This window comes from Manacus candei, unplaced genomic scaffold (assembly GCF_025592945.1).
Source record: "Manacus candei isolate 608988 ecotype Guabito, Panama unplaced genomic scaffold, ASM2559294v1 h1tg000050l, whole genome shotgun sequence".
Classification (NCBI taxonomy): Eukaryota; Metazoa; Chordata; class Aves; order Passeriformes; family Pipridae; genus Manacus; species Manacus candei.
This window is the reverse complement of record NW_026138098.1, coordinates 13303668-13319564: the sequence shown is the minus strand read 5'-3', so window position 1 is coordinate 13319564 and position 15897 is coordinate 13303668. Positions and strand designations below refer to the sequence as shown.

Below are 15897 nucleotides of genomic sequence, written 5' to 3'. Positions count from 1 at the left end.
GACTTATTAAGCTTTGGTTTCCTCGACACCCATAATCATTTGAAACTGTACTACAGTAGCATGGCTTGAGACAAAAATTTAAGGGAAACACCTAAAATGAAAGTGCAATGAATAGTGAAAGATACATTTGCTAATAGAAAAAGCACCTGCTAAATGGAGTAGCCCAACAGTAACTTTTTTGTTCAGCAAGAGGCAATATTCCAAACTAACTCAGTGATCAAAGAAATTAAGAAGATACTCACCAGCAAGTGTATAATCCATATCAAAACCAAAGCACTTTATCTTTTCCATGGCTAAACTTCTGTTTACAAAGACCCTGAAAAGAGAGAAGAAATATCACCATAGTTATGAGCATTTTCAAAATACTCATGTTTTAGAACAATTACATTTTGCCAGCTGTCAGGATGTCTGGCTATTGTAGGTCAAAATCAGAAAATATACCTGAAAACAGAGGCAAGTCCCATTTTTTGCCATGAGTCCTCCTGAAGCAAAGCCATGACTTTGCAGAGTTATTCTAATTATTGGTATGCTGTCCAAAGACATACACGCATGCATGCACACACACACACGGCTTTGCATGTGACCTGCAAAAATTCCTAAGAATAGAATTGCAAAATCTCCTGAAGCAGAATTCAGACCTCAAAGGATACAAATCTGGAAGCAGTGGGTACGAAGCAATATAATTTGCCTGATTAAAACAATGAGGTAACAAGGAAAATAACAAAATAATATTTCTGTGAATAAATTTACATTTGAATCCTCTTTGGAACTATATCTGGAAATTCAAAGCAGATCTAAACATGTCTGTTTCCACATTTACACCAACAGCATTAAAACCATAAAGAAATAAGTAAATAAACAATAAAAACATTTAATAAAGTTCTGAAAAAGAGCAAATAAGAAAAATTTTCATACATAAGAATATGCCATTTCTATTGTGAAAATTTTTCTTTTTATTTATAACTTCTCTGCAACTCATCTACAAAACTGCTATTTTGTAAATTCTACTTTTACCATTAATGCTCATTGCAATGAGAATCTAAGCTGGATACTTCCAGGACTTTTTAGATAACATTTTAATACATCACACTCAATTTATTTCAAGTACATAAGATGGTAAAGAAATAGGTCAGAGAACACAACAAAAGCTTTTCTTGATTCCTGTTCCAACAACAAGAGTAACTAAGCTGCTTATGTTTCCCTAGAACTTTAAACCATATAGCAGATCTGTAATTCAACAGGACTTCTCTCCACTGTCTGTCTTATCTGAACTTAAAGAACAAGAGTCAGAACTCATCTGTGGGAGGGAAGCTGAGCTTTTCAACACCCATCTCAGACAGAAATCCCATGTACTGCTTGAGCTGTGATGCCAAGACAAAATTCTCCTGTATGAGAAAAGTCCCAGAGCCTTCACTTGTACTCGGATTTCAGTAAGTGAAAATTCTCCAAATATTTAATAAGTGCATTGCCCTCAGCGGAGTCATTATCCTCTTAAAATCCGCAATCGGCAGCCCTGCCGGGTGGGAGGAGTGGCACAGGGACAGCGAGACAGCAATGGAGACGGCAAGTGCACAGCCAAGCACCCGTACGTTTTGAAAGGCTGAAAAAAGCCACTGGGAGATTCTCCTCCACATGCACGTTCCAGGCAGGTGTCCGGCACAACATGCCCGTTTCACTGCCCTGTCAATCCACAGCTCAGATTTTAACAGCAAACTGCCAACATCAAACTATCGCACTTGTATGCGAGTCCTCTTACCTCATCTCTCACTGATGTGCTCCTTGCTTAGTTCGCAGCAGTCTGATTCATCTACTTGTCTGAATCATATTACAGAATTCCTTTAAAGCTTCCCTGGTACCGATGCAATTTTGCTTGGATCTGATTTGACTTCAGAAGATCATTATGTCTGAACCAAGCCCTAAAGCACTGTATATCTTCTTGGACAGTGTTCTAGAAAACACATCTGTGGCTAATTTAACCAGTCACTGGATATCGTTGTTGTTCCACACAAATCCACTTGGAATACAGTTACTCTGGCAATAGTATACTTTCCCCCTAACCTTGCACACTCTCTCTGGGAGTCACTGTTTCCTGGCAAAGTGCCTGCCTTTGACAATGGGGCTTGTCACTAAGGGGCCTCGGAGGTTATAGATGACGCTCTTTTCTGATAGATTTATGTATTACCTAAACAAGACAAAGTGATGGGATAAGAACTGGAAACTGGTAAAGAAATGACTTTTGGAAATATGAGATGGGCTTGTAATTCACTCAAATTCTCTCCTGAAATAGCTGGCTTTTGAGTAGGTGGAGCAAATTACCCGAATCTGCAGTCTGAATCCATGTTTATCTTTTAACATGGAGATAGCTCTGATTTACAAGAGGCCAATGTGAAATGCTATTTAGTACTAAATACAGTCTCATACATTCTATAATGAGGATGATTACGTGCTGTTGCTGATGCCAGGAAGCATTATTTATTAGCTAATTCAAGCACATAATTTCTGATCTCATGTTTGTGCAGCTTGTTTCTGAGAGTGTAGAGCTTTAAGGAATAACATTCCTCTGGGAGACACTAGCAACATTTTTTTGCCTAACCTGCAGAGTCCAGTTCTACTCTTGCCTTTAGGCTTAACCCCCGGAGCACAGTTTTCTGACCGTCTAATCAGGACAGGAATAAGAAGGGAAATTTAAGGAAGTTCAGAAGAACATTCCAGAATTGCAACATTTAAGGAGTGTCCCAAATGAGGACAAAACCCACAAGTACTAAGGCAGAGCTGAATGCGCTTATAAAAAGGGTAATACGGCAGTGCCTGTGAAAGGCAAAAACAAGGGAGCTGTGACCCAAGAGATCTCTTCCAGTCCAGCCTGCCTATGTTTAGATGATGACGACACCGAACTGACCAAAAACCGTGGAAAGATCTCTAAGCCTCTGACAGTTTTTCATTGCTTGTTTTTATAGTATTTACAAACTAAACCCTGGGACTGAAAAAAAAACCAAACCAGCACACACTGATCCCAGCGCGAGTTGATACAGGAGATCTGGCAATGTTTACTGAACGCAACGAAACAAACAACATCTATTAGCATATTTTTGTTCCAAAAGAAGTCTAACAACTGAAACACTTAAATTACTATACCAGCCCCCTCTTGGTAACAGCTGGCGAAGATCTCTCTTTCTCCATTAGTTTGTAAATATTGCCTATGACCTAAAATCTGCACACGGCAGGGTCTAATCATGCCCCAGCAGTGCTCAGGACCCGGCAGATTTCAAGGCATCCTACGGACTGATCTGACACGGTAATTACTTCATCCACCAGTGCTGGAATGAAGCACAGCAAATATTTAAAAAAGCTAAAGAAGGCTATTACACAACATGTTCAGGACAGGAAATGAGAACACTTTAATCAATTTAAACTTGCATACGCCTTGGAAGATTAAACAGCAGACTAAACAGTGGCAAAAAAAAAATTGAACCAATTTCACTTCTCTTGTGAAGGCCCAGACAAATATCGGGGTATTTTGTAGGTACTCAGGACCTCACCTCTAAATCCTGATAAAGACACCTCTCACGCACAGTGCTCCCCCAGACACAAGAGACTAAGAAGGTGCTTACAAATATTTATTCCCAGAAACTACCCACCTTAATTCAGGAGCTTTACTCAATGTAGTAAATATCTGCAGCATGCTAGAAACTGAAGATAAAAAGTTGAGATTAAATAACCAGGACAGTTTCTGGGAAGAGCCAGGTGCTTCCCAGAAGGTGCAGACTTAGCCCATTTCAAAGCTGTTCTTGAATCCTAACTGAAGGTACACTCACCCTGATGACAAAAATGCTGGTCAAATCACAGAATCACAGAATGATTTGGGTTGGAAGGGATCTTAAAGATCATCACATTCCAACCCCCTTGCCATGGGCAGGGACACTTTTCACCAGATCAGGTTACTCAAAACCCCATCCAACCTGACATTGTGTCTGTTGGCTACAAAACTGTAATGTCTCCTCAGAGGACGTGATATAGAGAAATGACAAGAGTTGCTTTTAATGACTATAAAGCAAAAACAACATGAGGACCGTAAGAACCCCAATCACCTGAGAGAAAAGATCCTCTAGTCTTGAAAGGAAAAGATAAGTTTTTTACAGCTCATCTAGAAAAATAAAAATCAAAGAAGCTTCCAGATTACAAACAGTAGAGATGATGTCAGAATAAGAGGAAAACTAAAATGATCCAACATTTTTAGGCGAGGAAGTTTCAATCCAGAATAATTTTTCCACTTGCCAGAATCAGAAGAAGTCACACTTTCCCTTCCCCTGAGTTTGTTTTTTTCCATTCAGAAAATAGTCACTTTAACTAGGAGCACTGGAGTTAAAAATTAAGCTGGTCTAAAAATTTAACAGCTCTGGGCAGTAAGACAAAACAAATTGCAAGCACAGCATGAGAACACTCTCTGCATTCCTTGTGCTGAGAGGCAGAGGTGGGTCTTGCCTAAACCCAGCTCCACGAACGTCTGCACCCAAGCACCTCCTTAAATAGGACACTGCCTTTGTCTTGCCTTCATCCTTTCCTCCTGATGAAAACCCAAGCTTTACGTTTCTGCTTTGAGGAATATTCCGGTGAGTCTCCCACGTTTTGCACTCCCTGTGTGGTGCGGCTGGAGCGACCCAAGGTGTGGAGCTTGTGGGGAAGGCAATTGAGGGACCATATTCCAGTTCCATGGGCTCCCTGAGCCAGCACACAGCACAGTTGGGACTGGGGGAGCAGTGCCTGGACTTGGGGTGGCTTAGCCTGGCACAGATCCACACCTTTAGAAAAATGGGACTTGAAGAGCTGTTTTAGGAAAACCTTGAGCATGTTTCCTTCCTAATGAGTTCTTCCTCAAAGATTAAACCCTGTAGCTTGGTCACAGCAGAAGGCTCTCAATGATTACAGTATTTATTTTCTTTTTGAGCTCTACGAATTGTGCTGGGTAAGAGAAAAATATGTTGTATTGCAAGGAAGAAGGAACTGCTGAGCATGCATTAGTGGAGTCACAGAGCCCTGATATCCTCAACACTGCAATTCACAGTCCTTTATATTTTTACAAGAGAACTGATCTTGGTTTTGTTACTGTTCTTGTCAAACAATTCTGAAGCAAGAACCTAAATCCCAACTCTACTCAACTAACGCTGGAGCAAACGCAGAGAGGGAGAAATGCTTTTATTTTATTTGTGCAAAATCTCAAAAGAATTCTGTGCCCTGTATGAAATTTGCATGTATAATAGTCTTGTAGTTTGATCAACAAAATAAACAAAATGCACAGAACTTTACAACTGAGGAGAAACTTGGCACATGGCTCACAACTCCTCACAGCGAGAAAATGAAAATGAATATCAGGCAACGTTTCTGGAACAGAGCACTTCATAATAATTTTCCAAATGTGTCTAGAAATACCTTGTAGCAATTAGTATTTTTTTTGTCAGGGCAGTACGCTTCACTGGAAATCAAATAAATACAAAGAACCTTGCAACAGTGCTGCATGGAACAGCAAATACAGTGGAGCTGGCTAAGCATGACCTACATGTGTGTTTTAAAAAGACTGTGGTGCACAGTTGGGTTCAAGCCAGCCACAAAACAGGGACTAACTAGCCAGAAGGCTCAGATTCCTGCTTACTCAGAGTTTAGGAACTTTGGTTAATCTTCACTTTATGGACAACTTCCATTCTTTAATAAGATAGAAGAGTTAAAAAGAAACAAAAAGAACTAAATTGATTAGCTTTTAACAGTCTCCCACGCCCAAGTTCCCCATGGCCTCTTAAAGAAGATGAATAATGAAATAAGCATCCCACTACTGTTATGACAACTTGATGTTCGTAGTATCACTCACTAGTCCCCAGATGTGGTCTGCCTGGGGACTTGTCTCACTGCATGACATTACAGTTCTGGTTACAGGTGGCTTCCACCGACAGCAACGAACTCCCCCACTGACCTTACTTATCTGGCACAACTTATGAGAGCAACCTTAATAAGATACTAACATATTATCAAAATGTCTTGTCTTCAGGTGCTGGATACTTTGGTATCTGTCTTAGAGAAGATAAAAAATAAACTGCTTTTAATTTTTAAAACCAATGAAATAATTCTTTCGCTGAGTCTCACCTCTTTAGGCAGGTATTGCCCATTCTATATATTATTATTTATCGTACCATTTTGGTCTTATTTTTTACAATGCTAGATTTTCAGAGTTGTATTTTATTCCTTTTTCAACGAAAGAAGAATATTCTGAATATTTATAACTGTATTTAGAGATAGTGTTCAGGCTCAAGATGACTTCAGAAAGATGAAACAGTATCAAACAGGGGGGACAAAAAAGGGGCAACACAACTATGAGCACTTGCCTCTGAAATTCAGCAGTAATCAGATGGAAAGAGATAGCCTTGGCCATTTCTGTTTCCATTGTTTGGGTTTTCTTTCCAGGCAACAGCAAAGTGCCAAGAAGCTCACATATGGATTCCATCCCAAAATAACACTCGTCTGCTCCATGAAACTATTAAAGCTAGGGATCATGGGACATTTTCAATGTAATTTCTTTATTATTAATTTGGCAAGTGTTGTGCTTTCTCATAAGCTCACCCATTCTGCAGACTTAACACTCCCTCTCGCTCCTCCAATGACTAAAGCACTAAAGGAAAAGAAATGCAGAGAGCCACATGCTGCCCTCTGTTACACACATGTCACCACACGAGTCCAAAGAGGCTGCTCAGACACATGAGGACAGACCATGGCCAGCAGAGCCTACTGAGCTACCACAGTTACATGGAAATACCACGTACTGCCTGTCTGAAGGTGGCTGATGAAAAGAGCATTTTCAGACTGGTAATGATTGTTTTCTTATTTGCCACTTCAGTGAATGGATAATCTTAAAGAGACTTCATATACAGCCACCCAAAAAGATGAATAGTTTCAAATCTCACAGCCTTGTTTATATAACATTTCCACCTGTTTGCAATCACTGATGACCCAGTAACAATAAAGTGAAGAAACAAGATTAGCAGTGAATAGCTCAGAGTCTACAAATTTGAACAAGATAAAATACATCTTTAACCCATGAAATCAAAACAACAGACTGGCAATCCTTTTGCTGTATCATTATTCAAGTATATACCATTTTTTAATCCAGAATCTTAGTGTGTAGCAACAGCTAAAATCACTTAACTCATATCACCACCATAAGATGCTTTGAAAGTAAACTGAAGCACAAACCAGTGAAATAACTTGTTCAATACTCTATCACCAGTCAGCAGGAGAATTAGGATTAGGAATCATGATGCCACATGCCCTGTGCTAGCCAGTAAACAAGAGAGCAAGAAAAAACCCAACTAAAATGACAACAGAAACCCCACGTCCAGGATGAGAAATCTCAAATTACTCTCATGCAAAATTATTCTCAATTATTCTGTAAAAGCATCTCAGGGTCTGTATGTTTTACAAAAAGGCCATTTCAGCCTCACTGCCCTGTTAAACCAAAACCACAGATAAATAAATATAAGTGCAAATACCTGTTTCCTGGATCTTGGTAACTGTCAGTAACAAGAGTGGATGGAACACCAACTTTTTCCATTATTTGCTTTAACTAGATGTGGTTGCTATTTAAACGCTAAAGAGCTATGTGAGATAATCCAGAGGGTGCCTAGAAGTGCTCACTCCAAGTTAAAAAATAGACACTAGGGCAATTTGGTGGCTCAGAGTCAATCTAGTTCTTGCCTAATTACAATCACATTAAATGACAGTACTCCTCCAGAACAAATGATCTAGTGATTATCCCCTACCCGGAAAAGTCAACAAGCAGCACACAGGGGAGGTGGCCTCACAACCACACACACTAAGCAAAAGCTACACATCCCTTTTATTTCTGAATTAAAATGTATGTTGCCAATAGCACAGTAATGCAGTATCCTCTTACCAGTGACCTCTGCTAGAGAATGAGTAACATGTAGCTTGTATATTAATTCATCTTCAACCTCACCTCCAACAGGCGCCAACGATGTTGTATAACAAGGTCTGTGGCTGACAGCAACACCAGCTAACCAAAAGCCTTTGTTAAAGCTGTCAGAAATTCCCTGAAGATAAAACCCCACCACTTCTCCTCTCCAACGAATTTTTCTGATTTTATAGCTATAAATACTTGAACATTCTTGCCTCTGACATTCAGATATGATTACGATACAGCCATCATACTCTCAGTCAGTATGCACTACACCAGTAAAACCAGTCTCAACTGGGATTTCTGCCAACAACATTATATGTTGAACATCCATCCATCAATTATGGTACAATAAGAAGCGCAGCACCTGAAAAAACACATTCCAAGTATGAATGACCACAGTAAAATATGACTATTAGAGTGGCATCTTCAGAGCTAATTTTTTAAAAGTTTTTTAAAAGTTTCATGGCCATGAGAACACTTTTTTTTAAGGTAAACTATTTTGCTTTTGGAAACTTTTCCTCTTATTTTATCTGCTTCAACATTTACAATTCAAGCATACCAAATCTAGTGTACTTCACTAGAACCAGAAAGCTAAATCAATCGGGCTAGGTATCTCCACTGATAATTAAGTAAGCATGAAGCAAACAAACAGTGAAACAAGTTTTTTAAATTTCACACTTCAGAAAAGTAAGCATTACTAGCAGCATTTAGAAAATCCCAATGAATGACTTTGAGCCCAGCTGGGCTTCCAACATTGGTAGCAAAAGCTACTCCCAGTTATGCTCATCTGTAAATGTGGCACAGCTGCCAAGCTCCTCCAGCCTTCCAGATTGGGCCCATAAAAATTACTGTGACCAGCTTTATGGTAAAAAAAAGGAATCGTTTTAAATTTAATGTTCTTATTGGTTTTGTTTCTAAGTCACTTTAGATTAATGTTTTTGAGATTTTTTTCTTTAGCTGCTGGAGTAAGAAGAAAAAGAGACAAAAAAAAAAGACTGAGAGAAAAAGAGAATGAAAAAGAAGAAAGAGAAAATTAATGCCTTTTCTTTTTATCTTTTTCATAAAATTTACAGTGCTTCAGCAATATCCAAGAATCAGAGCATACTTGGACCTCAGTGAAACAAATTTACATGCTCATGGCTGTGACCAACACACATATTCTGCATCTGAACCATTAATAAAACATTAAAAAATATAATATCAAACACCAAGGGGAAATAACTTCAGTCCCTACTTGCACTTTTTAAAGTAACATCATATCTGTTAACACTACAGCCACAAAAAAGACTAGAAATAGAAATCTGACAACACTGCCTCTGGAATGAGGTTGTTTCAGATTCTTACAATACTGGATTATCAAAATAACTCCCATGAAACTGGTACACCAAAGCCAATAATAGTACAGATTTATACTACAGTCTTGGCATCAGGTTCTCTCATTCTCTCTCTTTGAAAGAGGATAGCAATTCCAAAACAAAAATGTGCCTCCCCTTAATGTATTTCTAATGTTGTGCTTTCCATGAAAATCTGAACTGCTAGCAACATTTCTGCTCAGTATGTTTTGAGCAAGACATTTCTAGATTCTAAAAAGGGGTACTTAAACTTTACCACAGACTAACTTTGGACTATCAGATCTCATCTCCTAGTGGGAAACCCTCCTTTATATGAGTGCACTCTCATCTTCCATAAGGAAATTCTTTCTGGAAGTAAAGATTTCTTACATGAGTAAGGGTAAACATGATGAGGACTTGAACGTGTGAGCTCTTAAAGACAAGTACTGCTTCCTTTAGATCTTGTACAACACTTAGCAGACTGTCAGCACCTGACATAACAAATGTTAAGAAAATATTTAGAAAAAAAGTATAGGCATTACTCTGACTTCATTTCCATCAGTCTGAATCAGGAGCAACACAGCTGAAGTTGTAAGTAAAATTATGGCACAAAGGTAAACCTGTCAATGACTGCAAGAAGGTGAAGATTTTTTGTCAGGGAATGGTGTAAAATCCCTCTCTTCTTACATGCTATATATAGTTACATTCATTAAATGCTTCCATATCTGACAAACCAGCTGACAGAGAGATTCAAATAATGCCACCACTTAAGGCATGTTGCCCAAACATATTCATTGGAAATTGGAAAGCTTTGGAAACACTTCACAAGATCCATTACTTAGCACAAGACATTGCAACTTGCACAACCTGGCCTATCATATGATGCACCAAGGCGTTTTTCTCAAATTAGATTCCATTTGGAGAATCAAAAGATATCTAACACTTTCAAAACACTTCCTCAGAAATACCACCAATGTGAATCACAAATGGAACGTGGCATTTAAGCATGAGGTTGAGAAATTTGACTTCTTCTTCTGCTTCTACTTCAGAGATACATCTCCCCAGTTCCTGCTGAATATCCTCTGATCATCACACTGCATGACTTCTCAAATTAACCCAGCTAAACTTTGAAGATACACCTCCCACAAATAGAATACTGACAATTACTAGATGCTGCTGGTTTTAACTCTGTAACGGTCCAGACATCTGATAAGGACACAGACTTCATCCATCTTTTATGGTCTATGCTTGGAACCTGTGCTGAGACTGAATTTTTGCCTCAACCAACAACCCAATGTGATCTTGTCAAAACAATCTAGTGCTTGCACTGTGATTCCCAAACCATAAAGTAAGTGATAACATTCCTTTTATTCTGTACTCTATCTTCTTTATTACTGTAATTCTTTTACAGCAAAGATGGTTTTAGGTACACCCACCACCAAAAAGAAGGCTGAGATCTTGCCTAGTGCTCCTAGATGCTCTTGTGGTCACACAATTAATCATACTAGCTGTAATTCTCAAACAATTTCTGATTTTGATTTCTTCCTTATTCGTATTTGTGCATTCCAGTGTCTAAGGCTCTGCTCTCCCGGTGTGCACTCCAATAAACACTATAAAACTTCTGTCACTGAGTATTTATTGACTTAAAAGCTTCTATCTCCAAATCCAATTTCAACTGCATTAAGAAAGCATATTCTCCCTCGCTCTAGTAGATGTATATCAACTCGATTGTTTGCAAATTCCTGCAGGCCAATACTGTGCCATCTTCTAAGCTCTCTTCTACCAACACTTCTGCAAGGAAGGTGGGAACAACCTTTCTGTTTTACCAACAAGCAGAAAACCGAGAAATGTAGGGTTTATGCTTAGTTTTGGAGTTACATGGACGACTTACCGGTGATAGGCTTCCCGACGGTACTTTTTCAGAGCATGCCCATCCATGTTTGCAGGGAGATCTGCTGCATTCTGGAGTCGGTCGCTCCATGAGGTTGTCATCTTCAAATGCTTATTTATTTCTGAAAGAGGCAGAAAAGCTTGCTTAAGTTCAAGGTTTGTTTCACCTGAAAGTTGTCTGTTTCCTGGTATGAAGAGATGCAATGCCACTCAGGAAGTCTTGCAAAGTACCCGGTGGAATGATCTGAGTTTGCAGGTCAAGTAAGATGCTGTTCTTTGAGATGTTAAAACAGAGACCTGGGAAGGGTTTTCCACATGGTTGAACTGCAAAGATATCCTACCCATTGTGGTGAAAATGCATTTAGAAACAGAGACCTTGTTTTCAATGATGAAAAGGGGTAATTTTTCACCCTAAAGTTACCAGTATGCATTAGATGTAGCTCGTGGAAAACCTATCTTTCATACAAAAGATAAATTCAGCAGGGTAAACCCTACAAATCCCACTGGGACTGACCTTGCCACTTTTACCACAGAATAAAACCAAAGAGCCTTGTTCCTGGCCATTTGATCTCTAAGCAAAGACAAAGTTTCAAACTGATGCTATATTAGCAGGAACAATTGGAAGGAAAGTAGAAAGATGATCCTTTGTCCTCTGTAGGTCAGACACATTCAGACAGAGCAAACCTGTAACATGAGCGATACAAATATTCACCAGCAGATCTTCACAAACATCAGCACCCATTCTCAAGTACTGGTTGTTACAACTAAACCACCAACAGTCCTCATCAGGAAGGCCCTGCAGTGAGGAAGCAGGGATACCTTTCCCAATTTTGTTATTAGCACACTGGGGCAATCCTGCTTGTCTGCTCCTCCGGCCAGACCCACGTCCCACTGCATTCCCTGGCACCAGCTGGGGTGATGAAACAGCCCCACTGTGAGTCAGTTCAGCTCACCAGTCCAAGCCCTCACCCATCAAAACCAACCAACCAAAGGTGAGCAAAACCTGGGTAATCCTCCACTGGTCAGCTGAACCCAGCTCAACAACACTATCATTAGAGCCGGTGTGGGGAACGGGGTGGGAGATGCATCCCACAGTGATACCAAATTAGGTATAACATGAAACCACATTCTTGTGTAACCCACACAACTGCTGGACTGCAGGCCTTGGCTTGTTTGCTCTTCCTTAGAAGAAACACAACCACCCACAAGCTACATGGGTAATGATACAGCAATGATACACTTTTAAAATGTGATTGTGCTCCTTTTACAAAAGGGAAACCAGACCATTCCAGCAAAGTAGAGAGCAGAGCAAGTGTCCAAACTAGCACTAGAAATCACAGTGCTCTCAGTGTCACACACGTGCTCACTCTCCTCAAGGAAATCCATATAATTTCTTTGTGTTAAATTTTATTAAAGAGCAAGAGCTGCAATTGTCACAGCATTTCTTAGGCTATTTACCTAGTAGTTGCTGGTCATAAAAATCAAACAAACAGCAAACACCTTGTGTGTAAAAAATATGTTCCTCCTCCTCCAGCATTCTCTGCTTGTCTCCCAGTTACTATAACCAAGGTTTACAAATGCATCTTCTGCCATATCCTAAAGGTCACCAAATTTAGGCCCTGGCAGGTAGCCCATGGGACTGCATGCCATTGCTGAGAGCTCTCCCCCTGAATTCCCCACAACACACCCAGGAGAGGAGGTCACCACAGCGAGAGGGCAATGGGCCATTCCAGACAGCCGCAACTTCCACAACAGGGCATGCAGGGAGAATCAGCTTCTAAAATAGCCCCAGCACCAGCCACCAAAGGCTTACAAGTAATTACCAGCTATTTAAGCCGTGCCCAATTGCAGATGGAAGGTAGCACAGGGCACAGAACTAAACAGCCCTCAAGCATCAACCTGTTCCCATTCCACTTTGAAGGCAGGGCACTGCCTGCAGCAAGGCTCCTCAGGGGCAGCAAGGGCTGCAGTTTTGGGAAAGGAGCAGTGTCCCTGCAAGGGTGAGAGACTCCAGGTCTGCAGCTGAGACATGCATCAGAGTGAGGGATCTGGTAAGACTCCAGGACTGCAAAAGGCAGAACACGATGTGTCCTCCGAGGTTGTGTCTATCTATCCCATGGACATTTCAAGATGGTCCAGATCATCACAACCTTGGTCTATTTTAAAGCTAGTAGCCTAGAACTACAAATCCAGATCCAAGACACATATACATTTAGGCCTCTAAAGGGTATGTTAAATAGCTCTGAAAAAACTGTTGCATGGTTGGTCTTAGGACTCTTAGACAGCTCTGGGTCTAGGTGTTCCAGCTGAAACAAGTCCACATCCAAGCTTCCTGCCATTTAGAGGGGCTACACCACTGGGCTTACCCAGCCAGACACATAGCAAGATTCAAAGTTTCACCCCCACAGCCAAAGCCAGAGACTTTCCATTCTGCTAGCCTCTTCTTCCCATTTCATCTGCTTCCCATCACCATCACACCACATCATATGCTGACTCAGGTACTAGGATAGGACTGCTTCCAGTGGCCATCCATGCCAGGTATCTGATAGCATACATCAGTAATATCCCACAAAATACCCTAAAATCCAGATGGCAGAAGAATTTTAGCAGGCTACCTTTATAATATCCTTTCTAAAATGAGGAATCGGTGAAGCAGTTTGAACTCCTGTGATGAAACCCTGCTCTACAGAAGAAGAAACCAGACAGCATCATTTTGTGTGTGCTGGGATTCAAAAAGCTTAGACTTGAGGAAACCACAAAAATTTCCATAATTAAGCAAGGAAGGCCTGAATTATTTTAATGATCCAGCTGTATTTTGCTGTAGCTGTGATGAACAGAGTTCATAGGCAGGACAAGGTTTGTAGACAAAGGCAATGTCTTTTATTAGACCAAGTGGTATGGCTGAAAAAATAGAAAAGCTCTTGGGTACACAAGCTTGCATAAGTTTTCAAATTCTGTAGGTTGCTCTAATAAAAGGTATTATCTCTATCTTCAAGCTTTGCCCTGATTTATTAAAATCTTCCTTTCAATGTTCACACAGCATAAAATAAAAAATCTTATGCTGAAGTTTTCTATTACATGTACTCAAAGGCACATGTACAGCTTAGCAGGCTGCACTGACACTGTGACAACAGCTTAACCCTCTGAAACAAAACAGTAACAACTGACAAAAGATATTGCAAAGGATCTTCCCCACCCAAAAGTCTTACTCATGCAAAAAGCCTCATGGGCTTCAAAGGCATGAAAATCAGCCTACCTGCATGGGTAAGAGACATGGGACCTGGGCCCTGAATACAAATTCCTTCTGCCAAATAGAGAGAGAAAAACAAGAAGGACAGAATCACTCCATACACTTGTAAGCCACTGGAATAAACATCTAAGAGAGCAGGCAGCCAGCCAGGCAGGATTTTCAACTCCAAGCAACTGAAATACGATGCATCTTTCTTTAGTTACAAATCTATTTTGAAATCAATAATCTCTAAATAGCTTCACATAAAAATAGAAATCTTTACATAGATAAAGCATGTCAGAACACCTCCCCATAATTTACTGCATACATGCTCCTTGCTCATGTTGTTTTAATTAAGCATCTGATAGCATTTATGGTACAGGGTTCCTTTTGAAAAGCTATTTAAAATCTCAGCTGCAAAGCTTTTATACAGAGCTGCTATCTACCACATATGCTTTGGTCTGAAAGAGCATAGGATTTTTAGCATATATTTTGAAATAAGTCCATGTGAGTATTTTGTCAGATTTTGGCTGACTTCAAATATTATTTATACTGTATTTTTTTCAAGTACTCATACAAATTAAACAACACATTCAGAAGCATTTCCCTTCAAGTTTTACTATTATATTTCTTATATTTCTTGGTCAAAAAATAGAGATTTCTGTACCTGATACTATTTGATGTGTTCAGGTTAAACGCACTGCCTCTATTTTTTTCTGAGTTTATCTTGACACTTTGATGATGCAATGCCAAATCACGCTAAAATGTAGAGATGAACAAAACAGTGGTGACAATCCCACTTTTTCCAGGGTATTCTCTGAGAGCTTATACAGCAGAAAACCAAGGCATCACTAACCAATCCCAAGGCTGAAGTGTACTCACAGTGATTCACCATGCACCACATCTGCCTCTTCTCACATGTTCTGCTTCAAGAATCATTAATACCTTGGCAGCACAACCCGCACGTGTACGTGTACAGTGGAAGGTGAATAGAGAAAATCATCACATCTAACATTAGCTACTTAAAAGCTTCGTGTCTAGTCGGAGGCTGTGGGTGTACAGACAAGTCTCGTGGTGCCCTTGCCAAGCCTAGAGCATTTCTTCCTGGCTCCCCCCTGCAACACTGCTTCATCTCAAAGGGCTTTGTGGGCTCTCAGCAAGGGAGGAGCAAACCACCCTAAAATCCTGAGGATGGGCAAATGCAAAGGGAGCAGGATTAGGGTCGGCTTGTTCAAGACTCATCTCAAATTCCTGGTCCGGGTCATGGCATGGCCTCACAAATAGGGCAGGGGAGGGGGAAAGTGATCTTTTCTGCAGCTGAGAGGACTCTCCACGTAAGCATGGTTAAGAAAAGCGAGTGACTCACTTTCCAGGAGCAGCCCACTCCCTCCACTGAGGGCAGAAGTAGCTTGCACCTCATTTAGGCTAGACATATGGGACACCTAGAATTGGAGGAGGTGAAATCCACTCAGGTTAGCATCACACCC

At 40.3% G+C, this 15897-nt stretch overlaps 1 protein-coding gene across 5 annotated transcripts in view; it reads right to left on the bottom strand.

Annotated features, from left to right (window-relative positions):
- NT5C2 (5'-nucleotidase, cytosolic II) overlaps positions 1-15897 on the bottom strand; it is a 60449-nt gene that overhangs the window by 30307 nt on the left and 14245 nt on the right. The window contains exons 2-3 of one of the 5 annotated variants that reach the window (XM_051800481.1): positions 11183-11303; positions 243-316 (exon numbers count right to left, since the gene is read on the bottom strand). In XM_051800481.1, coding sequence (XP_051656441.1) covers positions 243-316; positions 11183-11283 — 175 coding nt within the window. In that variant the 5' untranslated portion in view covers positions 11284-11303. Of the gene's footprint in view, positions 1-242; positions 317-1756; positions 1781-7532; positions 8125-11182; positions 11304-15897 lie in introns of those variants that run through there. The other 4 variants (XM_051800485.1, XM_051800482.1, XM_051800484.1 and 1 more) reach the window with 4 other exon arrangements.